At 55.4% G+C, this 23,863-nt stretch overlaps 8 protein-coding genes across 8 annotated transcripts; 5 read left to right on the top strand and 3 right to left on the bottom strand.

The window, feature by feature from the left end:
- Positions 1 to 815: 815 nt before the first annotated feature.
- On the top strand, positions 816 to 1,873 carry thiA (thiamine thiazole synthase; the record flags this gene model as incomplete). The annotated part of the gene is made up of 2 exons (XM_025631783.1): positions 816 to 1,158; positions 1,215 to 1,873. 2 exons carry the CDS (start codon positions 816 to 818, stop codon positions 1,871 to 1,873), a joined length of 1,002 nt encoding a protein of 333 aa, XP_025487911.1.
- Positions 1,874 to 2,192: 319 nt separating this feature from the next.
- Positions 2,193 to 5,657, top strand: BO82DRAFT_435668 (uncharacterized protein; the record flags this gene model as incomplete). Its single annotated transcript, XM_025641047.1, has 3 exons — positions 2,193 to 2,567; positions 2,652 to 4,227; positions 5,499 to 5,657. The coding sequence occupies exons 1-3, from the start codon at positions 2,410 to 2,412 to the stop codon at positions 5,655 to 5,657; spliced, it is 1,893 nt and encodes a 630-aa protein (XP_025487910.1). The 5' UTR covers positions 2,193 to 2,409.
- A 140-nt stretch (positions 5,658 to 5,797) lies between these two features.
- BO82DRAFT_435667 (inositol phosphosphingolipid phospholipase) lies at positions 5,798 to 7,525 on the bottom strand. The gene has a single exon (XM_025641046.1). The coding sequence runs from the start codon at positions 7,443 to 7,445 to the stop codon at positions 5,889 to 5,891; it is 1,557 nt and encodes a 518-aa protein (XP_025487909.1). The 5' UTR covers positions 7,446 to 7,525; the 3' UTR covers positions 5,798 to 5,888.
- Positions 7,526 to 7,740: 215 nt separating this feature from the next.
- On the top strand, positions 7,741 to 10,953 carry BO82DRAFT_435666 (WD40 repeat domain-containing protein). The gene is made up of 4 exons (XM_025641045.1): positions 7,741 to 8,575; positions 8,860 to 9,661; positions 9,727 to 9,890; positions 9,956 to 10,953. The coding sequence occupies exons 1-4, from the start codon at positions 8,027 to 8,029 to the stop codon at positions 10,862 to 10,864; spliced, it is 2,424 nt and encodes an 807-aa protein (XP_025487908.1). The 5' UTR covers positions 7,741 to 8,026; the 3' UTR covers positions 10,865 to 10,953.
- A 2,579-nt stretch (positions 10,954 to 13,532) lies between these two features.
- On the bottom strand, positions 13,533 to 14,188 carry BO82DRAFT_176137 (uncharacterized protein). Its single transcript, XM_025630380.1, has one exon. The coding sequence runs from the start codon at positions 14,087 to 14,089 to the stop codon at positions 13,649 to 13,651; it is 441 nt and encodes a 146-aa protein (XP_025487907.1). The 5' UTR covers positions 14,090 to 14,188; the 3' UTR covers positions 13,533 to 13,648.
- BO82DRAFT_176166 (uncharacterized protein) lies at positions 14,163 to 14,964 on the top strand. The gene has a single exon (XM_025630381.1). The coding sequence runs from the start codon at positions 14,268 to 14,270 to the stop codon at positions 14,772 to 14,774; it is 507 nt and encodes a 168-aa protein (XP_025487906.1). The 5' UTR covers positions 14,163 to 14,267; the 3' UTR covers positions 14,775 to 14,964.
- BO82DRAFT_358075 (glycoside hydrolase family 128 protein) lies at positions 14,563 to 16,078 on the top strand. Its single transcript, XM_025636185.1, has 2 exons — positions 14,563 to 14,669; positions 14,749 to 16,078. Exon 2 carries the CDS (start codon positions 14,926 to 14,928, stop codon positions 15,790 to 15,792), a length of 867 nt encoding a protein of 288 aa, XP_025487905.1. The 5' UTR covers positions 14,563 to 14,669; positions 14,749 to 14,925; the 3' UTR covers positions 15,793 to 16,078.
- Positions 16,079 to 16,911: 833 nt separating this feature from the next.
- BO82DRAFT_176128 (putative ubiquitin-protein ligase E3 component (UBR1)) lies at positions 16,912 to 23,830 on the bottom strand. The gene is made up of 3 exons (XM_025630379.1): positions 23,802 to 23,830; positions 17,282 to 23,693; positions 16,912 to 17,220 (listed from the first exon to the last, which is right to left on the bottom strand). The coding sequence occupies exons 2-3, from the start codon at positions 23,527 to 23,529 to the stop codon at positions 16,953 to 16,955; spliced, it is 6,516 nt and encodes a 2,171-aa protein (XP_025487904.1). The 5' UTR covers positions 23,530 to 23,693; positions 23,802 to 23,830; the 3' UTR covers positions 16,912 to 16,952.
- Positions 23,831 to 23,863: the final 33 nt, after the last annotated feature.

The raw sequence follows: 23,863 nt of genomic DNA, 5'->3' as shown, positions 1-23,863 counted from the left end.
TGTATGTACTGGCCAATATACACACAGGCTTGGGGAGACCAGAACTAAAGGGCCGAGATCATGTGACTATACTCTGATCCCCGCGGATTACAGTGCTCCTGCCATGACAATGTAGAGCATATCATAGGCTGGCTAGTCCACTTGGAAGTCTTCTTGATCGTCGGATTGACTGACTCACCCTGTCAGTCAGATACTTTACTCCTTGAATTCACCGGTCTACCGGTGTAAACATGTGCGGGCAGAATCGGAAGGGACAGGAAGTTAAATGATCGCCGAGGAGGAGGGCATTACGTCGTCTCGACTGTCTATTTAAGCTGCCCCTCCTCTCAACCCCGCTTCTTTTCTTCATCTCCTCTTCTCTCAACATACTCACTCGTCCCATCTTCATCCATCTTCGACAGATACTACTACTATCTTCAGAAGTCGTGATCCCTTCCCGTCAACTGACTCTCCCCTAGTTCTGGGAAGAGCTTCGACTAACCAATCTATAGGAACTCAATCCGTTCAATGTAAACACCACCTATCATGGGCCCCTCGCGGGTCTTGACGGTGGAAGTCATGCAATGCCTTGAAGCTGGGCAACTCATTGATCAGGTACCTCAGGTAACTTTGGCCATGGACCGGTGTTCGTTCCTATCTGCCAGCGTGCTTCACGCTGGGGGCTCTGGGTTCGTTCTGAGATTATACGGTTAAACTTGATCTGGATAATACCAGCGAAAGGATCATGCCTTCCCTCGTGCCCCCTTGATTGATGGAATAGCTAACAATCCTCAGTCACTACCGTGACTTAAATCCAACAACTCCCAAAGAACATCATGTCTCCCCCCGCTGCCTTGCTCGAGTCCCCCGTGGCCCCTACCGCCGGTCTCAAGGGAAAGGTCATCGTTCCCGAGATCGCTCCCATGATGGGAGGAGACTCGCAGACCAAGCTGCTCGACCACTTCGGCGGCAAGTGGGATGACTTCAAGTTCGAACCGATCCGTGAGAGTCAGGTGTCTCGCGCCATGACCCGACGCTACTTCCAGGATCTGGACAAGTACGCCGAGAGTGACATTGTCATCGTCGGCGCTGGCTCCTGTGGTCTGAGCACCGCGTACGTGCTGGCGAACGCGCGCCCTGATTTGAAGATTGCCATTATTGAGGCCAATGTTTCTCCTGGTTCGTACATCTGAATAATCAGCAGCATTATAACATTGACTAACACCGTACTATAGGTGGTGGTGCTTGGCTGGGTGGCCAGCTCTTCTCTGCGATGGTCATGCGTCGTCCCGCGGAGGTCTTTTTGAACGCACTGGGCGTGCCGTACGAGGAAGACCCGTCGAACCCCAGCTACGTCGTTGTGAAACATGCGTCTTTGTTCACCTCGACCTTGCTGTCCAAGGTCCTCTCCTTCCCCAACGTCAAGCTCTTCAATGCCACCAGCGTGGAGGACTTGGTGACTCGTCCCTCCCCCAACGGAGACCCCAAGGAGACGCGCATCGCGGGTGTAGTCACCAACTGGACGCTGGTGACTCTGCACCACGATGACCACTCCTGCATGGACCCCAACACCATCAACGCGCCTCTCGTGATCAGCACCACTGGACACGATGGCCCGTTCGGCGCCTTCTCAGCCAAGCGCTTGGTCTCGATGGCGACCGTTGACAAGCTGGGCGGCATGCGGGGTCTGGACATGAACTCCGCCGAGGATGCTATCGTCAAGAACACCCGGGAGGTCACCAAGGGCCTGATCATCGGCGGCATGGAGCTGTCGGAGATCGACGGCTTCAACCGCATGGGCCCGACCTTTGGTGCGATGGTGCTCAGCGGTGTCAAGGCGGCCGAGGAGGCCCTCAAGGTCTTTGACGAGCGTCAGCGTGAGTGTGCCGAGTAAGACGATCGTATCGTCAAGCTGCCACTCTATCTCCGAGATGTTGATGAAGCTGCTGGTGACTTTTCTCTCGAAATGTCCACAAATTGAAACGAATGCGATTGATGGCCAAATATGAACTCTCGTTAATGACTACAATTCAAATCCCGTAGTGTATCTGTAAATATAGAGAACATTCCAGTAAATCTTGATAGCCTTTTCATTACCAACTTTCTACAATGTCTCTGATGATATAGAGGTAGAATAATGTGCTTCAAACCCTCTCCTGTAATCCATAACATTAAGGCATCGCTATACAACGCACCCAGCCGACCGCCAAGACGCGGGAGAATCTGACGTCGACAGGCCCGGCGGGCGAGGAGCGCATCCCCGACCCGCCGCAGGCAATTTACCCACCGCATCAACTGAGTTTCAGCCACTTTCTTCGCCCTCTCACACTGAGATCTACAAACAAGCAAAACCACCAAAATATAATGCAGTACCTCTGAACCAACACCAAGCCGACATACCACAACTTCGCGCGAGATTTGCCGCCCAGCATGAACAACGACCAATTCCGCCGCCTCGTCCTCGACACTCCGTCCAGCAGCAACAACAATGCGCGCACCACCACCACCACAAGTAACCCGGGTGCAACGCCCTCGGCCGCAACTGCAGCGCTGGGCTCGCGACTACGCTCGAGCATCCCTATGACGCCGTACGTATTCCTTGATTTTACTCCAAGATTTCCGGCTTGTATCGACGGGCAGCGCTAACTACTCTTTCTTTGGTGGACACACAGCCGCGCTCTCAACACCACGAAATCATCCCTGCACAACGACTTCGCGCGCCAACTCGCCGATCACCGCCGGGATCAGTTGGGCGGTGCACATCCGGCTAAACGGTTTAAGTCGTCGGCTGCGCCGAAGGGGACGAAGTTGCCGGAGGGGTATCGGGATCGGGCGGCGTTGTTGCGGAGTGCTGAGGAGGATGGGGTTGGGGAAGGGGATAAGAATGGGGATGGGGATACGACTGCGACTACTGCTGGAGAGAAGGGGGAGTTGGAGAAGCGCGTGAAGGCGTTGGAGGAGATGGTGAAGTTGGGGCAGATTGATCAGGGGACGTTTGAGGGGTTGATTCGGGAGATGGGCGTTGGTGGGGATCTGGGGAGTACGCATATGGTTAAGGGGTTGGATTGGGAATTGTTGAGGCGGGTGAGGCAGGGGGAGGATGTTTCGGTTACGGGTACGAGGAAGGGGGAGGGGGGGGGGGAGGGGGACCAGAAGGTTGGGGATGTGGATGATGAGTTGGATCAGGTGCTTGGGGAGGAGGAAGCGGGGGTCGACGGGTTGCCTTCTGCTCCCAAGGAACAGAAGGTCAAGAAGAAGGGGATCATGGCCCCGCCGCCTCTGTCGTCGAGACTGGAGCAGATCGAGGCCGGGGTGCCGAGGTCTAGGGATGAGATTTTGAGGCAGTTGAAGGCTAGTCGTGCTGCGGCTGCGGCTGCGGCTGCGGCGGCTGAAGCTGAGGTCGAGGAGCAGCGGTCGGTTGAGCCCGCGCTGGGGGATCGGTTCAAGAGGATCGGGAGTGAGTCGAAGGTCGAGAAGAAGCGGTGGATCGAGCAGGATGAGACTGGTCGCCGGAAAGAAATCCTCCAGATCACGGACGCGCAGGGCAAGGTCAAGCGCAAGGTGCGATGGCTGGATAAGCCGGGTGAGGCGCCTGCGCCTGCTCCTGCTGCTAAACCGCTGGGCATGGAGGTTCCGGCTGAGTTCGCGGCCAGGGCTGCGCCGGCCCTGGCGGAGGAGGAAGACGACGATATCTTTGCCGGAGTGGGAGCGGACTACAACCCGCTGGCAGACTTAGCAGACGAGGACGATTCATCGTCGTCGGATGAAAGTGACGACGGCGAGGTCGCTCGGAAGAAGCCCGTGACTTCAGACACGGCTCCAGCGGAGGCTATTGCGGATATGGAGAAGACACCTGTCGAGGACACCACAGGCCGGCCACGCAACTACTTCGCTATATCGACAACGGAAGAAGTCCCCCAGATTGATCGATCGAATCCCCTGGCTAAGGATGCTACGCTATTGGCAGCTCTCAAACGGGCGGCGGCCTTGCGACAATCCGAGGAGGCTGCTGGGGAGGGAGAGGAGGATGTCGACGCGGAAACAGCCTTGCGGCGCAAGAAGTTCCTGGAAGAGGCGCGACGGCGAGAGGCGTTGGATGCAATGGATATGGACATGGGCTTTGGAGGCAGTCGGGTGGGCGATGAAGAGGACGACGAAGAAGTGGTGCTCGAGGGCGAGGGCCGGGGTGGGAAGAAGAGGAAACGAGGGCCCAAGAAGAAGAAGGGCGACAAGAACAGCGCGTCGGATGTACTGCGTGTTATGGAAGGCCGGAAGCAGGGGTAGTGAATTTGTGTGAGTCAGGGTCACAGTAAATCAAGTATGATGGAACTGGTGGTTGGTGAATATCAGCGGATTTTGTGTTATGATTGATACCAGTGAATGGAAGTGATGAAATCCAGGCACCTTCCCTTCCAGGAAATCTTTGGCTATATAATCACCCATCTCTCCTTTCTATTCTTCCTTCTCTCTCTCTCTTCTCCTTCCTCTTCTTCTTCCTCTTCTCCTTCTTCTCTCCCCATTAGACTCTTCCTTCTTTCCATCTTCTCTCTTCTTCCTTCATCCTCATCTTCATCCCTCCGCTTCATTTTCCCTCAGCTCGACCACTTTCCTTCAGTGAAATGTATGTCCAAGTGTATATTTAAAAAAAGTCATCATGATGAACTCATCATGATCAGCCTTCTTCTTTCTCGTTGGTTCCATTGCCCCAGCGCAGAAATCTCTTGTCCTCATTCCTCCCACCTTCTCCCCTCTCCATCTCACTTCTTCAACACCACCACCATACACACACACACACACATACCTTCCTCTGAGAAGACAACACTCTCAGACCATCAAACTAGAATGAAAGGTAAGATACCGAAACAATCTACCCCAGAACAGCCTAACTCCTACTCCGTTTTTCACCCACCATCCCCCTTCCTTTCTGTCGAACCTCTTCTGAGGCCCTGACGGTGGCCTGTCGCGCTTCAGGAAAAGTATGATTTCCCTGCTTCTCTTTCCAAACATTCCTTCATCCTCCTTTCCCAAATCTCGCAGTTTGTTTCTCGGTTCGGGTCTGGGCTTTGCTACTGCCGAGGGGCCCCTCCGGTGCAGCACGAGCTATCGAAACCACCGGGCATCTTATGAAAACACCGGAAGGAGGACAGGAAACACGCTGGAAATCGATTGAGGCATATTTCAAATCTCGATCCTTAATCCTGGGGACGGCAAGGTGCCCGAGCAAATGGTATTCTTCTCACTTTCCCAAGTGGTTGAACTGGACAAAACCCCGGACTTGACCAGGAGGAGTCATCACCCTCTTGCATCTGTTGTGAAGTCTCCGTGGGCGAACGCCGATCCACAGCGGGAGTAGTAGGCTTTCGAAAGGACGGCCCCGTGGAAGGTTGGTGTGATCAAAGGGGATGCCGCTTGTTTTCTCGTCGAAGTAAAACAGCCGCTGTGGTTGCACTTTGGGCTATGGATCCGGAGGGTCTTACTCAGTGGCGTTTGTCGCTGATTGATGTGTCCTTATTTTTTAGGTTCCATGCGAGGCGATACGATGCGATGATCTCGACAATGAGGATGAGGATGAGGATGAGGATGAGGATGAAGATGAGGATGAGGATGAAGATGAGGATGGGAGTGAGGGTGGGAGGGGTGGGAGCAGGGATAGTATGGGGCATGGGGATATCATGTAAATAGAGCAAGTAGACTGTGCTTGGTGTTGGTTTGCACATCGACATAGAATCAACTCCAGCTTTCACCCTGATCTGATTCCTCTTCTCAATCTCGAAAACGAATTATTCCTCAGTAAACTCATTGCAGGCATATCATGCATACAAAGAACTCGATCAGCTCATCGATCTCAGCCTAGTAAACATTAAATTATATACAAAGACCACACATATTATACAGACAGTCATACAACCTCATTCCGTCCTCTTTGACTTCCCACCAGCAGCCGCCGCCTCGACGATCTGCTTCGCGTTCCGAACCTCCCACTCAAACTCCTTCAGCGCGCGCAGCTCGCTGGACATGAACAACCCCCCAATCAATCCATCCAGGATTCCCGCTCCAAAGTTCAACGTGCTCACGAACAGCAGGATAAAGGCCACATACGGCAGATGGTCACCCGTCCACCAAACGCCCACCATACAGCCGATCGACACGAACACGGAGGCGACAAAGTGTGCGAGTCGCCAGCGTCGCTGCGAGCGTTCCCGCAGGACATACTTGTGAATCATCTCGATGATGCGGTCATAGGTCTCTGGCTCTAGGGTGGTGTTTGGAGCGAGTGACGAGCCATCAGCAGCCGTAGCAGCCGTAGCAGCACTACCCCCTTCGGCCTCTAGCTTCGCAGACTGCTCCTCCTCCCCCTCCCGCGTGATGACCGCCTCCACCGCGAAATGATCGCTCAGCGAGCATCGCAGCGTAGGATGGCGCTCCATCATACTCAACTGGACCGACTTCACGGACCATTTCGGGGCCGCTGACGGCGACCGCAACCCCCCACCACCACCACCACCACCACTTCCATCTCCCACAAAGATATAATCCAGCCGCTTGCCGCGCGGACAGGGTTCCTCGGGATCGACCTCGATCTCCTCGCCCTTCTTCAGCAACCGCTTCTGGTCCTCCTTACTCCACCGCCAGGTATTGAACCGCCCATCGCAGGTGGCCCCATTCTCTGTGATATTATACCCAGCCGACGGCACGGGCTTCCCGCGCGCCTGCTCGATGGGGTCGATGGCGGCGCCCAGGGAGGAATCCGGATGCAGGACCTGCCAGACGTCGCGGACGGGGGCGTGGGCCTGGATGAGGCGGTGGGCGAACGAGGCGGGCAGCATGTTGAAGTCGCCGAGGCCGATGACGAGGTGGCCGCGCTCGGCGGCGCCGCGCATCAGCTTGGCGATCTCCCAGGCCTGCGCGGTGCGGTGGCAGATGTACGAGTCGTTGGGCTCGCGCTCGTACGGCGCGTGCAGGTGCGTGCAGAACACCTCGGCCACATCTTTTTGGGATGAACCGAACCGCACGCGCGCGCACGCCACTCCTTTCCCCACGTACCAGTCCCCGCGGAAGAAGGCCGTCGGCCGCCCGTTCAGCGGGTACCCCACCATGCTGCTCTCCTCGATCGGCCAGCGGGACAGGATCGCCAGCCCCGCGCCCCAGATCCCGCCGTGGTAGAACTTGCCGTACGGCAGGATGTGTCGCGTCTGCTGCCGGATACTCTCGTAGTCCGCCTGCGTCCAGCATTCTTGCAGCCCGACGATCTCCGGCGGTGGGGTGGCGAGGGCCAGCCGTCGACCGATCTCAGTGAGACGCTCATGGCGCAGTTTGGCGATGTATTTGAGGCCCCAGCAGTTGAGGGTGAGGATGCGGATGGAGGTGGGGGTGGTTGCGGTGGTGGTGGTTGCGGTGGCTGCGGTGGAGGGAGGGGAGGGTAGTTGTTGTTGTTGTGGTTGCTTTTCGAGGGGCGTGTCGGACATTGTGGAGGATGGGATATTTCAAAGAAGTGCACTTGTCATCATAGGTTTGCATGCACTGAGTTACATGGAGTGTAGCGTGGAGTGTCTGTCCAGATTACAACAACCGAACAAGTACTCCGTATAGCCTCCGCAATGATTTCATTATTCTCACCGCCCGGCCTCGACCCACCGGCCTTCCAACCGACCGCCTTCCCAAAACCCGCGCGATCGTCACGAGGGATGGGCGAAATTCAAATGAAAGAAATCCGAGAATCGCGCAAAGGATTCCCCAGAAAACAACATTGTTGCCCTTTGTGGTTTTTTCTCGTTTGTTCCTCTTTCTCTTCTTCATTTTATTTCCTTCAATCATCTTGATTTTCGTTCTGGAAAATTCTCCACTCTACTGGCAACTATCCCTTTTGACCAAAAAAACCAAGATACCGTACCATCAATCAGCATCACTACTCATGACCCAGCCAGCCACAGCCACAACCATAGCCATCCCCCTTCCCACCATAATCCCTTTCCCTTGAGATTCCCACTCAACCCAGTTGCCATCGCATACATCCTCTACCCCTGACGTTTACAAGGGGTCATCACCCATGGACGCAAATCCCACCCACCGCCCCAAGCGCCGTCGCCTGGACACGCCGGATAAACACCAGCACCAGCATCAACACCAGCACTACCAAACCCCCTCCCACCACCACCACCACCACCAGCAACACAACCAACTCTCGCATAAAAAGAACACGAATACTCCACTCAGCGCCAGCACGAAACACAACGGCTACGCCCACAGAATCCAATCCCCGGTACCACTCGCACCACCACCAGCAACCGCAAGGCCAAGCTCCGCCGCCGCCGCCGCCGCCAACGATGCCGATGACTCCGACTCCTCAGACGAACTGGCCGCGGGCTCCGAGCACGACGAGGCCGAGGAACGCCGCCGCCGTGCTAGCTGGAGCATCCAGAAACAGAAAAACGTGTATCCGCCGCAGCGGCCCTATCATCCGCCTGAGCGGCGCAGTCTGAGTGGCTCCGAGAGTCCGGATGAGTTGACGATCGACGCGGAGGAGTATTGGCGGTCGACGAGTCGGAAGCGTGGGTCGATTGGGGTTGCGGGGGTTGCTGGAGTCGCAGGGGGAGTGGTTGGGCAGGGGAAGGGGACTCGGAGTGGGAGTAAGAGTGGGAGTGGGAGTGGGAGGAGGTCAGTGGGCGCGACTGCTGTGGCGGTTGCGGTTGATTTTTTTTGGGGGGGGGGGGGGGGGGGGGGGGGGGGGGGGGGGGGGGGAGGGGGGGGGGGTGGGGGGCGCGGGGGGGGGGGGGGTTGGTGGTTGTGTTTCCAACCCGGGGGGGGGGGGGGGGGGGGGGGGGGAGGGGGAGGAGGGATTTGTCTGGGTTACGCGGGGAGGTTAAGGTTGATGATGTGGAGGGGGAGGAGGAGGATGGGGAGGATGAGGTTGGTGAGGAGAGGGAGGGGGAGGGGGAGGATGAAGACGGGGAAGAGGAGGATGTGGATGTGGCTGGGGATGGGGATGTGGAGATTGATGAGGGTGACGGTGAGGGTGAGGACCAGGGTGAAGGTGAGGGTGACGTGGGTGCTGATGCTGATGCTGCTACGCCGGACGGGGATGATGTTGAGATTGAAAACGGGGAGGTGGAGGTGGCCGTGGAGGTTCAGGTCGAGAAGCGGAATCTGGACAATCCAGATGGCAACGTTCAGGAGGAAAAAGAACAAGACCAAAAAGAAGATGTGGATGCAGGAGAGGACATGCAGATGGACGAAATGGACCAAACTACCAATGTCGCTGTGCTCCCCTCCGTCGCCGCAGAAGCCGATGCTCCTCCGCTCGAAGAAGAAGAAGATGCACCTGAAGACGACGAAATAGAGCCTCACGACAGCAACAATCACGACAACAACGATGACGAGAATGCACGTGAGGACGACGAACCCCCCCGCGACAACTACCCCGGAGACAACGAAGACGAGGAGATGGTCAACGCCGATGATGGCCTTGATGTCGACGAACCGGAACCCACCACGAATAGCGATCTCGTGGAAGAAACCCCAGATTCGTACCCCGACCGGTCGCTTACGCCCGTCTCCCAACCGCCGCCGCCGCCGCCGAAACCGGATAAGGTGGATTATCGCGCGAAGTTCCTACTTCGCGGTCATCTGCGGGGGGTGTCCGCCGTGCGGTTCTCGCCAGATGCGTCGATGATCGCGAGTGGAGGTGAGATTTGTCTTTTCCGTGAGATACTTTATGGGGAGGTTAGGCTAACGGCGTTTGTGATGTAGGAGCGGACGGGGCTGTCAAAGTGTGGGACACGGTGACCGGGAAATTGATCCATTCGTTCGAGGGCCATTTGGCGGGTATCTCTACGATCTCGTGGAGCCCGGATGGGGCGACTATCGCATCTGGATCGGACGACAAGACGATCCGACTGTGGAACGTCCTGACGGTATGGAAGACACCACGACCCGGCGCATGGGCTGTCATTGAGGCTAACCTTTGTACGTGTTTTAGGGCAAGGCGCACCCGATCCCGTTCGTTGGTCACCACAACTACGTCTACCAGATCGCATTCTCCCCGAAAGGCAACATGCTCGTCAGCGGCTCCTACGATGAGGCGGTCTTCCTGTGGGACGTGCGGTCGGCGCAGGTGATGCGGTCGCTGCCGGCGCATTCGGATCCGGTGGGCGGCATCGACGTAGTCTGGGACGGGACGCTGATCGCCTCGTGCGCGACGGACGGGCTGATCCGCATCTGGGACACGGCGTCGGGCCAGTGTCTGCGCACGCTGGTGCACGAGGACAACCCGCCCGTCACGGCGGTCAAGTTCTCCCCGAACGGGAAGTACGTGTTGGCGTGGACGCTGGACGACTGCGTGCGACTGTGGGACTACGTGGCCGGCCGGTGCATCAAGACCTACCAGGGTCACAGCAACCGGAAGTACAGCCTGCAGGGCGGATTCGGCACGTACGGCGGAGAGCCCGCCACCGGGATGCCGGTGTATGCCTTTGCGGTCAGCGGCAGCGAGGACGGTGCCGTGCTGTGCTGGGACGTGGTGAGCAAGCAGGTCCTGCAGCGCATTGAGGGCCACACGGGCGTGGTGCTGGGGGTGGATACGTGCTCGCTCGGCGGGGCGCGGTTGATGGTCAGTTGCGGGCTGGATGGGACCGTTCGCGTCTGGGAGGAGGCGAGCACCGCCGGCGATGCGCATGCGCATGGCTCGACAACCAACGGCGCGCAGACGAATGGCACCACGCTGAACGGCTATGGGAGTTCGATCTCTGACCCCAACACGCCGGCCGAACTGGCGGGCACTGAGGACGCAACGCCGATGCCCACGACCACGACGGAGTCTGGGTTGGCCCAGACCAACGGACACCATAGCATGCCCGAGCCAGAAGATACTGAAATGGGTGGGGCCTGAATGATAAGAGCAAACATATTAACAGCATCTTGTGTACTGTACAGCGGTGTAAATCAAGGGATCAATGGAATGGCGTTTCAAGGTTGAGGGTTGGTTGGTTGGTTGGTTGGTTGGTTGGGTGGGTGGGTTGTATACTAGACACGAGGGACGAACCACAATTACTCAACATCTCCTGTGAGAAATAAGGGAAGACAAAAGTCCTACCAGCGGAGGATGGAGGATTGTCTGCTTGCATGTATTATTATTTCTAAAGCCCATGCCCTGGAAAGAAGGATAGCAGGCCCGCTCAATGCATTGTCTTTGACGGAGGGAAAGCAAAGATGGAGCAAACCCAGCCCTAGTTTTCTGGATTACTGAGCTCCGGTAAGAACAATGTATGAGGAGCGGACTTTCAGAAGTTTAGTGTGTATGACCTTGTTGAAGCCCACAAGCTATCCATTTACTTTTTTTTACAAGATCAACCATATCGATGAACTCGAACCCTAACCAGAGGCCAAGATGGAAGAATTCACATCCCGGAAGGACAGTCAGTTTTAATACTATACGTCAAGCCCTTTACATAGTAACACGACCTACTCATATTGTCAAATTGTCAAATTGTCTAGGTCAACTAACCAAATACTTGACTCAGAATATTCAACCAATACAGTCAGCACACTCGCAATAACTATCAAACCTCAGAGGTAATCTTGCTTTTCTCAGAAGAATGCAAAGCACATGTTGCTCCGTCTCCATCTGTATATTCTCCGGCGGCCTCTCGATGCAGATTCAGACCCTCTCCTCTCCTCTCCGCAGCCGTCTTCCAAACCAGACCGAGGCACACAGCACAGCACAGCACAGTCCAATATATGCAGTAACGTTAGTTGCGTAGTAGATCGAGGTCCAACCTACCTCCCATCCATCTAGCAGCCTTCCCCATTCGACACTCCAGGGGAACCTGAATCGAGGCATTGATTCAATCGGCTAAAATTCGTCTTGCTTCACCATCTCTACTCGGTATATACGACCCCGCCGATGAACACCTCGTCTCCCCCACTCTCTCCACCCCTCTTCTCCTGCGGGATTTTTCCTGCGTTGCGTCTAGGAAGCCGACGTGATGTGATGAACTCGGTACAAGGGTGACAACAGCAACGGATCATCGGGCAGATTCCTACTCAATACATCGTGAACACTGAGTACACGAGTCTACTCATACAAGGATGTGTGGTGCAAGGGCGATTGAATCGGATGGGGGGACGAACCCGGAAGATTTGACCCCACCTACCTCTCCCACCGTACGGGTACGGAGTATTCCGTGGCCTAGCGAGGATGATATGAATATTCATGGCGGGATTACCGGGAACACGAACAGGGAAGAAGGCCGGTGGATCTGTAGCGGACCTTGACTTGGGGTTTCCTGGTGGGTGGGTGGATAGGTGGGATACTGTCCTGTACTTACTGAGTACTTCCTTGGCTAAGTGTTTCCTGAGGGGTTGTCATTCATTTCCATATAGGCTGGATAATCTTGATGTAGTGTATGGTACTCCGTCTCTACGTATACTAAGAAGTCGATAGGGACAGACAGTTCAGTTCAGTTTCTGTGTAGACTTTACATGTAGTACCTTACCTTATAGGTAGGGTAGAGCAGCGTAGAGTGGTTAGTTAGTAGACCGAACCGCCCACCTGGACTGATCCTCAGCATCTACCACCCATAACCTTTCTTGAACCCACACCTATGAGTACAGACCGCAGAGTCCGTCAAGTAAGTCGGTGAAAAAAAAAAAAAAAAAAAAGCCCATCACAGAAAGAAGCCAAACAGCATAAACCCACACTAGACCTACAGTCTACCGTGCCTCAATGATTGCAATCCCATTGGCGCCCTCTGAGGGAATGTGAAACACCAAACAGAGAAAAAGAAAACTCCTCAGTACGTCGAGGTCTGGACCCCCGATTAGCCGTGGACGGATATGCTGAATTGCCAGTTGGTGGGCTGTGTGCACTGCTAGGGTTTCCCTTTGATCCACTGGGACTGACTGACTGACTGTGAGGGTGTTGATGCTAGAGATGATTGTGGATTAGTGGAGTGGGGTGGAGAGGGGCACAAGAGAGGGGAATGGATTGAGGATTATCGCGTGTAGGTGGAGTCTTCTTAGTGTCTTGGTGTCTTAGTGTCAAGGAAGAATCAATTGGGAATTGGACTGTGCGAGTCGACACCTACTCTCCTTGTCTGGTCTTGTCTGGTCTGGGTGTTATGGTGTACTGGATGGGTGGGTAGATTGCCGCGCATTTAGCAAAACAATCAAAGGGATAATTAAAAGTTGGTGGTGGGGATACAGGTAAGCAGCGCAAACCACAAAGAGGGAAGGTTACATTTTCCGATTGACTGGAAACAGTCGTCGGAGAAAGAGAGACGGGATACATTCGCCACATTGATGATTATTGATGCAGACAGAAGAAGTTGATTTTCAGGCACCGCCGGATCCAATCCATTCCTGAAGCTGCAGGATGCCACTGCATCTCCTGTCACTGTCACTGCACTGTCACTGCACTGTACACAATGCTGCTTAGCCATCTACAACACAGAGTGATTTTTTATCGTATACACACGATCTCCTCCATATGGCCTGATTCGAGCCACGCAACCAGGCTTCGCCAGGGATTGACTCCGTACACAACTAACTGTGACCGACACGGAGAGCGAGGCAGCTCCAGGCAACGAAGTAGAGCTTCCCCTGGCCCCCATGCGGAGCTGTGTCTTGGCCAAGTTATTGTTGGATTAATCTCAGACCCTTGCTCAGGAATATTTCAGGGCGATTGGGATGCATTCAGGAGTATGCTGTAAAAGTGAGAGACAAGAATAACCACGGAGGTGGTGGTGTGCTGATGGATCAGATTCGAAGTCTTGAAATGGGTGTGGTCGCGCTGGTGGACGGGACTAGGGCTGCCCTGTGGAAATAAAGACCAACACACAGACCGACACACAGACACACACCGACGCAGACAGAAAGAAAGCCGGATGAAAAGTGGAGCAGCAGCAGCAGCAACAGCAGCACAGCAGCAAAGAAAGAAAACAACAACAACAGAAAGAGGCGTTCGTGGGAGCTCCGCCACTAAATTCACTAAATCAACTAGCGTGCAAGTAGCGCAACTGCAGGCCCCATCCACGCAACTTGGCTGTCGGGCTGTCGGGTCTGGGCTGTGGGCTGGTGACTGACTGACAGGCTGACTGACAGGCAGGCATTCCATTGTTCTTGTAGAAAACAAAAGTCATACCAGAAGTGTTGTTGTTGGGTATCTACTATCTAGATCCCGTCAGCAGCTCCAGCTGTCAACCGGGTCGAGAGAATCCGGGCACAAAACTCAACTGCAGCTCGCCTGCAGGAACCGCCCACTTCCCCCAACCAGAAAAGCAGAAACCAGCAAGATGGCCGGTCGGCCAGTCAGATGGATACTGCACAGGCCAATCTTCCACCCGATGACGTTCCACGGATCGGCCCCCCGTTTGGCCGCGGTGAAGGATGCAGGGGAGAGAGGGACTGGTTGTGGTTCAGGTACCCAGACCCGACAGATCCCTTCGAAGAGACCTATCAAAGACCCCCAAAGGATGAAAATCGCCAAGATGAAACAGTTTGTTCCTCGAGAAGTCTCCGACAGTTGTTCATTTTGGTTCATTTTTGCTTTTCTTTTTTTTTTTTATTTGTTATTGTTCTTTGACTGGGTCCGGTTCCTGGGCGTTTCGCCTGATGGAAGGAAGGAAGAAGGAAGAAAGTCCGCAAAGAAGCCCAGCCCAGCCCTAATTGTTGGTTTTCCCCTCTGCTTGACCAGGGTATATATCCTCCACCCTTTCCCTCGTTTCTTCTCTCTCTTTTTTGTTGGTTCTTTTCAGTATACTGATCACTCCTCAGTACCCAGTCATTCCTTTGTCATTTGACACCTGCTGAACCATTACCTGTGCCGTGCACGGTTCTGTTCATCCATTCCTTATCCCCAGCGCTACTTGAGTCCCAAGTAGCTACACGACTCCTTGTCTAAGAACTCGAGAACCGGTCTTCTCAGTCTACAACCAGAAAATACCACGCAAAATGGTCTCCTTCACCACAGCCCTCCTCGTGGCCAGCAGCGTGGCCAGCACCGTCCTGGCGATGCCCTCACACATCCACCACAACCGCCACACCGTCGGCGTCAACCACCCGCACGTCACCCTCGAGCACCGGAGCAGCGGCATCAACTCAACCTCCGGCAAACGCGGCGCCGCCTACAACAGCGCCAGCACGGTGACCACCCTCGCCAACAGCGGCACGGTGACCTGGGGCTACGACTGGAACATGTACAGCGACGGCAGCCTGCCGTCGCACGTGGAGTACGTGCCGATGCTGTGGGGCAGCAAGATGTTCGGGACGTGGTTCACGGCCATCGAGACGGCCCTGAACAGCGGCAGCAAGTACATCCTGGGGTTTAACGAGCCCGACAACAGCGGCCAGGCGGCCATGTCCTCGTCTGCGGCCGTCTCCGACTACCAGTACTACATCACCCCCTTCAAGGGGAAGGCCAAGCTCGTGACGCCCGCCGTCACCAACGGCGTCGGCGCCGACACGGGCCTCTCGTGGGCCGAGAATTTCCTGTCCGGGTGCAGCGGCAGCTGCGGCGTGAGCGTGCTCGCCGTGCACTGGTACGGCGACTCGGCGGCCGACTTCAAGACCTTTGTGGGCAAAGCGGTGGCGCTGGCCGAGAAGTACGGCCTCGAGGAGACCTGGGTCACCGAGTTCGCCCTCAACAGCGCCGTCAATGCCGGCCAGGGCACCCAGGAGGCCGCCTCCTTCCTCGAGGAGGTCGTCCCCTGGCTCGATGGCCAGAGTGGCGTTGGCCGCTATGCGTATTTCATGTGCGCCGAGGGCTATCTGTTGGATGGGGAGAAGTTGAGTGTCTCGGGCCAGGCGTATATGGCTTAAGCCCTCGACTCGCCTCTGGCTGACTGGCTTTTGAGGTGGGGTGGATTTGCCTTTGCTTTTGCCTTTGCCATTTGCCTCCGGGGGGGTCATCCTTCCGCCGAGGAAGCGGTCTTGTTATCATGATGATATCGTTTTACACTTTTACACTTTTACACATTTGATACCAGTTTGATGTTTTGTGTTGCACTTACGAAGTGGGTTCCATCCTGATCATTATTCATACAGTTCCTGTCACTAGAGTAACTACCTGAATCTGAAACAAAAGTCCATACAAAGACCATTGGCCCGTTACAATGTTTGTGCAATTGTATTCCCACTCTCCAACAAACAATCCAACAACAATACAAACCTGAAACACAATGCAAAGAAGAAAGCAGAGCAGCACCCCCTGCCCAGAAACAAGTTATTTATTGTTGTAATTGTTTGTGCCTCGATCCATGGGATTCAACATCCTCCCCCCCTCCCCCACTTACCCCCACCAACCAATCACCTGTATTACACCCGAAAGTCATCCCCGAAACCAAGGATGCTATACTGTCTGGACTTTGGGCTGTGGGGAATTTGCTACCAGATTGGGTGGTCCAATGATTTCCAGCATTGGATTCTAAATTGGAGATGTCAATCACTTTTTGTTGCATTGCATTGCATTATTGCAGACCGAAAAAAATAGAAGAGAATTGGATTGTAGGGCACTGGTCTTGGCTGGTGAGGAGTGGTAACTGAATCTCGCTCCCAGGGTCGCCTTCTGACCGTCGCCTGGAAATGGATAAAGAACACGCTTTCAATGCGACTTCCTCATACTGAGTATTATTCAATTACCTTACTTACCACCAGCAATGCACATCGCCCCACATCCAATCAAACCTGGTGACTCAACGATCCAGTCCGGTAAATACCCAGCAAAATGCTATTTGTCTTATCTCCCACCAGCACCCACCATCTCAAACTTTTCCCCCAAAAGCAACAACAAAACACCACACATCCACAGGGAAAAACTTCCATGCATACGGGACGGCACCAGCTTAGTCCATCACCATCAGCGCAACGCTTTCAAAAGAAAAACACCTGAAGTCACATGAATCACCCTTTATCCGCATCGCACCGTCGCTTTCCTAAATACATCACTCCCCTGAATACATCGATTGCATCAACTCATCTCTTTACATCGTCTCCCATCCCCCATTGTTGATATCCGCTTCCAATTTCCGGCTGATCATCGTCGGAATCCCATGCGAAAGCCACACGTCGCGGACCAACCGATCGTAGCGTTTCTGATTCAGGATCAATTGACGGTTACGCCGCAGGCCCGGGTCCACTTCGCCGTGACGGTCCAGGTACGGCGCGTTGTGCCAGGATCCGCTGCGGTTGTGTAGGTAGATCACCATACACTTGCGGATGTTGAGGAAGAGGCCGATGTATTTACCACATCTGCTTGACCGTTAGTTTAGAAAGCAAAAGAGAAAAAGGGAGAAGGTAAGGATAAACTCACTTGTAAACATGTTGGTTGCATCCGCCCAAGTTCTGGCTCTTGTCCATGCAACACACGGCCTGCGAGCAGAAGATGTCACCACAGAACAGGCAGATGCAGGGATCGGTCAGCTCCTTCTTCGAGTTCGGGCACCGCCGCCGGTTGGCCTCGTCGATCAGACTATCATAATACTTGGGCAGCCCGACCAGCTCGAAAATGCCCGGGTGGGGGAGGCTCGGCCACAGCGTGTGGTAGCCGAACGTCAGCCCGGGCCGCGACACATTCCAGTGGTGAATCCAGCCCGAGATGACCGAGTCGAACACACTGCCGCGGTTGCGTGAAGCGTTGACAGACCCAAAGATCTCGTCCAGAGACGGCAGATGTAAGATCTTGGTCAAGCGGTCAAGCTCTGGGGCGTCAACATCGTTCAACCCCGTGTTGGGGAACTCGACCCCGTGCTGGACGTGGAGAAGAATGACCACCTTGCGAAGGAAAGTCAAGGCATAACGTGAAATGAGCCGGCGTAGCGTCATCACCACCTGCGGCGGCACGGCGCTTCCGTCCGCCACGTAGTTACCCTCGGTCGGGAACGACGTGATTTCCTCCTGTCCGATGTTGGTCCTCAGCTCGGTGACGATGGAGTTGAAGAAGTGCCGACTCAAGTCGGCCCGGGAGTCCGCCTCATCAAGCGCCGGCATGTAGTTGGCATCGCCATGCTGAACCACTTCTTCCTGCAGCCCCGAAGGCCAGAGAATGTAGGTGATGGCGACCTTGACGATTTCGGCCACATAACACATCTGGATCAAATGGCGCATATCAATGGGAACGGTCGGCAGCAGCGAAACCGAACACTCGGCCAAGAATACAAACGCATCCTTGCTCAAGAGCGGTTCAATCTCGCGCCTCTCCCTCAATAGAGGTGTGCCACTCAAGTAGGGGTGACCAATGAATAACTGACATATCTTCTGCCGGTGCGTTTCGTGCACCTCGTCCGCGCTGAGGTTATGCGGGCTATCGCCATGCTGTAGTGAACCGACCGCCGCGTACGAGAAGGCCGTCTCCGCGAGGATGCGGAGATGCGTCAGTGTCAGCTGAGGGATCTTGTCCAGCAGGGTCGAGCCCGGTTCCGATGCCACACCCCGCTGCGCTATCTCCACCGCCGCAATGCTGTAGCCAAAGCTCTGGAACAGCGAGTCGGTATGTACCAGATCACTGCTTTCCAGAGTACCAGGAACATGGTTGAACGTGGATGGGATGTGATTGACCCGCAAAGTCTGCTTCAGCCTCTGGTAGATCTGCAGCAATTCGGAAAGAGGATTCTCGATCGGACTGAAGGTCGCCTGGAGCGGGCTCGTGGCAGAAGGTTCCTCGGCAGGGAAGAGACCAGGCATTGGTAATCTGACCGTAGGCATGGAAAGAGTCGACGGGAAGGAGGGAGGGGATGGGGGGTTGCCCAATTTCGAAGCGAGCGGTGGGACCAACGTCTTGCTCAAATACTTCACAAAGAGTTCCTGGTACGCTAGAGTCTGTGGATTGCTGTTGCTCTCCGCAAGCAATGCGTAGTTGCGGGGCTGCGAGAGAATCGACTTGAGCTCCACATTGATGAACTCGTCAAACGAGACAGCGGTACCCAAGGCTCCCGGGTACGACTCTTCCTTACCCTTCCAGACAATGGGAAGGAAGGCGTTTCCGAGCGCCTTGCAGAGAGGGCAGACGAACTCCTTGCGCGCCAGCGACTCCGGGTGGGCGCGAGCGACTTGTTGATGGTGACGACGACCAGTAGCAGTGAGGTAGACCTCGAAGCAGTGGTAATGCATGATATGGCCACAGCCGGTCGTCACCGGCCCCGGATTCGTGTTGTGGGCCTTGAAGCCTTTGCTGAGTCCAACCTTCTCGCTGATGACTTCGCCACCCGTCGAGTCCAATCGGCGGACGGTCGTGCGATTTTCCCCAGCAACTCCGAAAGGGCGAAGATGATCGGCCGACTTGTCCAGGCTCGCCGGTGTCCGGATTGCCTCCCGCACCCAATCCGCGTCCGATACATCAGTACAACGCAGGATGGTGCTATCCTGGATCAAGGCAAACGTGCCGTAGAGTCGCGAGTCGTTGGTCTCCTCCTGACACAGGATGCACGTGCCACTAGGATACTTCCACAGCTTAGTCTCAGGCGCAGTCTCGGGTTCGGACTCGAGATCACTGAAGTCTCCCTCGCCCCAGTCAAATTCACCTTGGCTGTTGAGGAAGTTCTGCTGTTGCTGCTGGAACTGGGCCATGACCCGGGCCTGCCTTTCTAAAGCCTGCTTCTTCTTGGCCTCCTTCTCAATGTCATTGTCAATAGCAGGAGTGCTGGTGTCAACCCTGTCAAAGGGGAACTTCAGCGAAGCGGTAGCTGCGGCATAGGCCTCGGGACGCTTTTGCCAGAATTGCTTCAGAATATGCCGGATCTTGGCTCCGCATGATTTGAAATCGTCCACCACGGAAATCTTCTCAAGGAGACCCACGATAGTCACTGGACCAGCCTGCGTCGAGTGTCGAACCTTGTTCAGAGCGTGGGAAATGAAGGATGCCGGCGAGCCGTCGGACATTTCATCCTCATCGCTCTTGTCATCCAGCGAGGCGGCGAGAATCAAATGTAGGACCACCTGAAGGAAAGTCTCAATCCGAGTAGGTTGAATATGCGGAGTACGCTCCTTGAACGACACCACATAATCCAGACAATGGTGCACAAGCTGAGCGAAGACCATTGTCCGGGTGAAGCGATGAAGCTCGGAGAAAGCTCCGGTGGTGATGGGACGTAGTTTGGGCTCAAACACCACGTCATCCGCCTTTTTGCCAGTTTTCTTGGCCACCCAGTTTCTGTAAATGTTCTCCGCTTCATCCCGTTGATTCTTGGTGTAATGAGCGCTGTACGGATCAATAAGGTCAAGATACTCCGGCTTCAACTCGAAGGTACCTGTATCATTCAACCCCTCTGGTGCCCGGAATTTCGCAACCTCCTCGAGCACATCCTGGAACATGTCCGAGTCAAGGGGCTTGTCGCTGAGGCGTGTGGACAGATCGGAGAAGGATAGCGGCCTGAAACAAAGGACATGCGCGATATCACGAATGATGCTCTCCCGAGTCGCACTGTCGCTGTCGTCAATGGCAGTGATCGAGGTACGGTCCGTCAGTAGGATAATCAAGAGGTGGATGAACTCCTCGGCCACGTCGACGATCTGGTTGTCCTCGTAGACGCTCCGCGGGCTGTAATCCCGGTTCACCCAGTCCACCATGCCGAAACGTTCCGCGATGGATGCAAGAACCCGACTAGGATCGCAGGTGACCATGGCAGTCTGAAGCAGAAAGATGTCGCGATAATACGCAAAGTCGCGGGATGAGACTCCCCGGTACTGTGACATCTGATGCCGAAGGCTGAGACCGTTGCGAACCCACATGCCAGCCTTCATCTGTGCCAGCCAGGCGCAAACTCTGAGGGGATAATCGAACATTGCCAGGAGCAGATCCTCGGAGTTCAGCTGTGAGTCGTGGATGTATTGGTCATTCGCCGCCTGTGCAGCGTCCATGAGTACATCGCGCATGACAGCGCCGCTTACATTACGACCGCACTCCAGCAACCAGGATAGCGTGTAATGAAGCGCATGATGGAAACTCATCCAGCCACGTTCGACGACGAAGTCTACAACCCGGTATCGTGGAACATGTTCCTGGTTGACCTCAAAATCAAAGGGAGGCAGAGTTTTGAAAGACACGTAATCCTTGATCTCGGCCTGGCTGAAACGCTTGAGCTCCAATCCGTATGAGTGAGCCACGGCAGAGATGGTGGCTGATCGGATGGCTCGCAGCAGCTTTGCACCTCCATCGATCTCGGGGTTACGGAAGGCCTCGCAGAATTGGCGACAGAGCCGATTGATCTCTCGCATGAGGACTGACGCGCTGATCCAAGCGTCGGTCTCGTACTCAACATGCTCCCCTACAGCACGCACATTGGGGCATATGCCTTGCGAGAGCTTGACAAGATCCAGGAATTGAGACAGGTATTGTTCTTCCGCGCGCACGCGATTCTGGACGTATTCGGATTGCAGCAGGTACCGTAGATCCAAGAAGAAATGGTACAGACGCCTGTTGGTCACGGACCCAGCGTCGAATGCCAGGGTGGCGTTGGGATTAACTTCATGAGGTTCACCGACCTGCCTAGTTGTAAGAAACGTGTACAAAATGGCCATGACCTTGGTCAAAAAGTTTCCACGCAGGAGAATCTCTTCCGTGATAGACGGGGTGGTCAGAAGCTGCAAGGAGAGGTTGACAATGGAGTGGTCGGGCTCTCTGTCTGCAATCAGGTACAACTGCGCGAGCGCCGTGTAGAGGGCTGACAGGCGCAAACCCATGATCCGCTTGAATTGAGGAACATTGACAACGGTGCCGATATAGAGATCGCGGAGTTCGGTACGAGTCTTTTTCCAGAGGCGAAGATCATAGAGAATCATCCAGTCGAGACGAGTGCGCTGCGACAAGTCCTCGTAAACCGGCACACCCTGCCCTTCCCCTGCAGCATGGGATCGATACTGCCAATGAATAGGCGTTTTCGCCGGCGATGGTCGAACCACCCCTGACGGTGTCTTGGGGATAGGAACAAGGGAAGTCGGCGGTCGCTCGTGCTGTTCATTGGGGGCCTGCTCGTTGGCGGTGGGTTGCGAATCCTCCTGGTTCGACCGGTTCTGCGCCCCTTCTTGCGCCTCCTGCCTCCGCAAGTCCTGTGACTGCTGCTCTCCCTGTTCATCTTGCTGCTGCTGCTGCTGCCGGGCGCGCTGTTGCTCCCGCTGTTGTTCCCGCTGGGCGAGTCCTAAGATGGTCTGAGCGATGTCCAGAGCGTCATCCGCGTCGCCCATAACCATATCATTATCGTCGTCTACCTCATCCCGAAGTCGGTTCATTTCGAGTTCCATGTCATCATCATCTTCGTCTTCGTTGGTCTCGCCCGCTGCACGCAGGTACTCTTCGAATTCTTCCGCCTCCTCCTCGTCATTGACACCTTCCTGCTCGTTGCCCGAATTGACATCCTCATCATCGTCATCATCATCGCCAGCCGCGGCCAGTACAACGTTGACTTGGGGGGATATTGTGAGCATGACCGTGCGCCACGGGGACGCCTCGTCCTGTTGGTGGTCATCGATGCCTTTCAACCCGATGTCCGCATTGTAGGCACCGCTACCACGCCTCCACGGCGTAAGCAGTTCTTCACAGATGATGTGGCGCAGAATCTCGTTATCATCTCCGACGCTACATCCAGAGATATCCAGCAGCCACTCGACGATGGTCGCGCACATCTGCTCGCGGAACGTATCGCGGGCGGATCGGATAGTGACGGTGACCCTGATGTGCTCAATGATCTTCGACACGTCCAGCAGTCGCGGCAGGTCCCGGGAATACTTGACCACGCTGCGTCCAATGTCATTGGTCTCGTGGGCACGCTCGAAGCCGAAGCGATTCGTCTCTCGACAAGCTCGCGTGACTTGCGTGGCGACGTCCTTGATGGTGTGCTTCTCATCGTTCCAGAGGGCGAGGGCATACTCGGGTTCCTCCTCCGCTTCATCACCGGGCCCATACCAGCCCGGACGCAGCCGGGAAGCTTCCTCATCCTTCTTGATCCCTTCTTCAGTCTTGGGCAGTCGCAGCTGTTCGGGCGAGCAGGAGATGACGTCGCAGAAATAATCCAAGGCGCGCGAGATGGTGAGTCGGATGGCCTTCACCCAATCCGAAGGCAGTTGCGACTGGGCCCTCTGCTTCCCCTTTTTCTTGTCCTCGCTGTCAGTATGGATCGCACAGAACAACGGCAGGCGCCAGGCCTCCTCGTCTCCACAGTCGCAGCAGCCGCAGTTGCCCGACGACAGCGAGATCTGATACTGGTGGCCGGTGTGGTCGGAGGAGTCGAAGCACCGGCTGCACAGCACGCAGGTGTCGTCCATGGCGCAGGTGATGCAGCGGTAGGTGGCCTCGCCGGCCCTGAAGATATGGCCGCAGCGCTTGCCCCGCGCCGCCTCGGTATACTCCGCACCTTCCTCGGCGCCCTGGGCCTCTGCCAGCTTCCAGGGGCCGGACGGCAACCCGTTGGGAAATAACTGTCGAAGGTATCCCTCATTCTGGCCGGTCAGCGAGCGGAAGAGCACCTCGAGAAGCTCTTTCTCGGCTTGGGGTCCATAGCGGTTGTTGTGGTCGGCGGGAAGCCGCAGGAGGCGTTCGCTGAGAAACCTCTCACATTCCGTGAGCATCATTTATCGCTGTTGCACGGCGAGCGCGACACCCATCCGGCTCTCGATATAGGGAGGAGAAAGGGTAACGGAAGGTGACGGGGGGGGTGCGAAAGTTGCTTGAGACGAGAGCTCGAAGGTGGGCTGTTTTTTTCCCTCTCGGTTTCGTTGGTGGCGGGCTTATAAATCTGCGAGCTCAACTTTAGTCGGGCGCCGATAACACAGGGCCGTCAATGTTGAGAATGGCTGGAGAAGACAAAAAGAACGGCAATAGAACCAGAAGAATGACAACGAACCTTTGGAAGATAGAGGGGGGTGGGGAAGTTTGGTGGTTTCAAACAGGGTCGCTTGGTTATTG

Source organism: Aspergillus uvarum (genome assembly GCF_003184745.1).
Source record: "Aspergillus uvarum CBS 121591 unplaced genomic scaffold BO82scaffold_65, whole genome shotgun sequence".
Lineage (NCBI taxonomy): Eukaryota > Fungi > Ascomycota > Eurotiomycetes > Eurotiales > Aspergillaceae > Aspergillus > Aspergillus uvarum.
Note: the sequence above shows the minus strand (reverse complement) of the source record. Positions and strands in the feature narration are given on the sequence as shown.

Excerpts from the sequence above, each read along its gene's own strand:
- BO82DRAFT_435667 (XM_025641046.1), bottom strand. The coding sequence starts at position 7,445 with ATGTCCGACACGCCCCTCGAAAAGCAACCACAACAACAACAACTACCC.
- BO82DRAFT_435666 (XM_025641045.1), top strand. The coding sequence starts at position 8,027 with ATGGACGCAAATCCCACCCACCGCCCCAAGCGCCGTCGCCTGGACACG. Across the intron at positions 8,576-8,859 it reads CTGGAGTCGCAGGGGGAGTG|GGGGAGGAGGAGGATGGGGA; the intron begins GTTGGGCAGGGG and ends GATGATGTGGAG. Across the intron at positions 9,662-9,726 it reads GTCGATGATCGCGAGTGGAG|GAGCGGACGGGGCTGTCAAA; the intron begins GTGAGATTTGTC and ends TTTGTGATGTAG.
- BO82DRAFT_176137 (XM_025630380.1), bottom strand. The coding sequence starts at position 14,089 with ATGGAATGCCTGCCTGTCAGTCAGCCTGTCAGTCAGTCACCAGCCCAC.
- BO82DRAFT_176166 (XM_025630381.1), top strand. The coding sequence starts at position 14,268 with ATGGCCGGTCGGCCAGTCAGATGGATACTGCACAGGCCAATCTTCCAC.
- BO82DRAFT_358075 (XM_025636185.1), top strand. The coding sequence starts at position 14,926 with ATGGTCTCCTTCACCACAGCCCTCCTCGTGGCCAGCAGCGTGGCCAGC.
- BO82DRAFT_176128 (XM_025630379.1), bottom strand. The coding sequence starts at position 23,529 with ATGATGCTCACGGAATGTGAGAGGTTTCTCAGCGAACGCCTCCTGCGG. Across the intron at positions 17,221-17,281 it reads TGCAACCAACATGTTTACAA|ATGTGGTAAATACATCGGCC; the intron begins GTGAGTTTATCC and ends ACGGTCAAGCAG.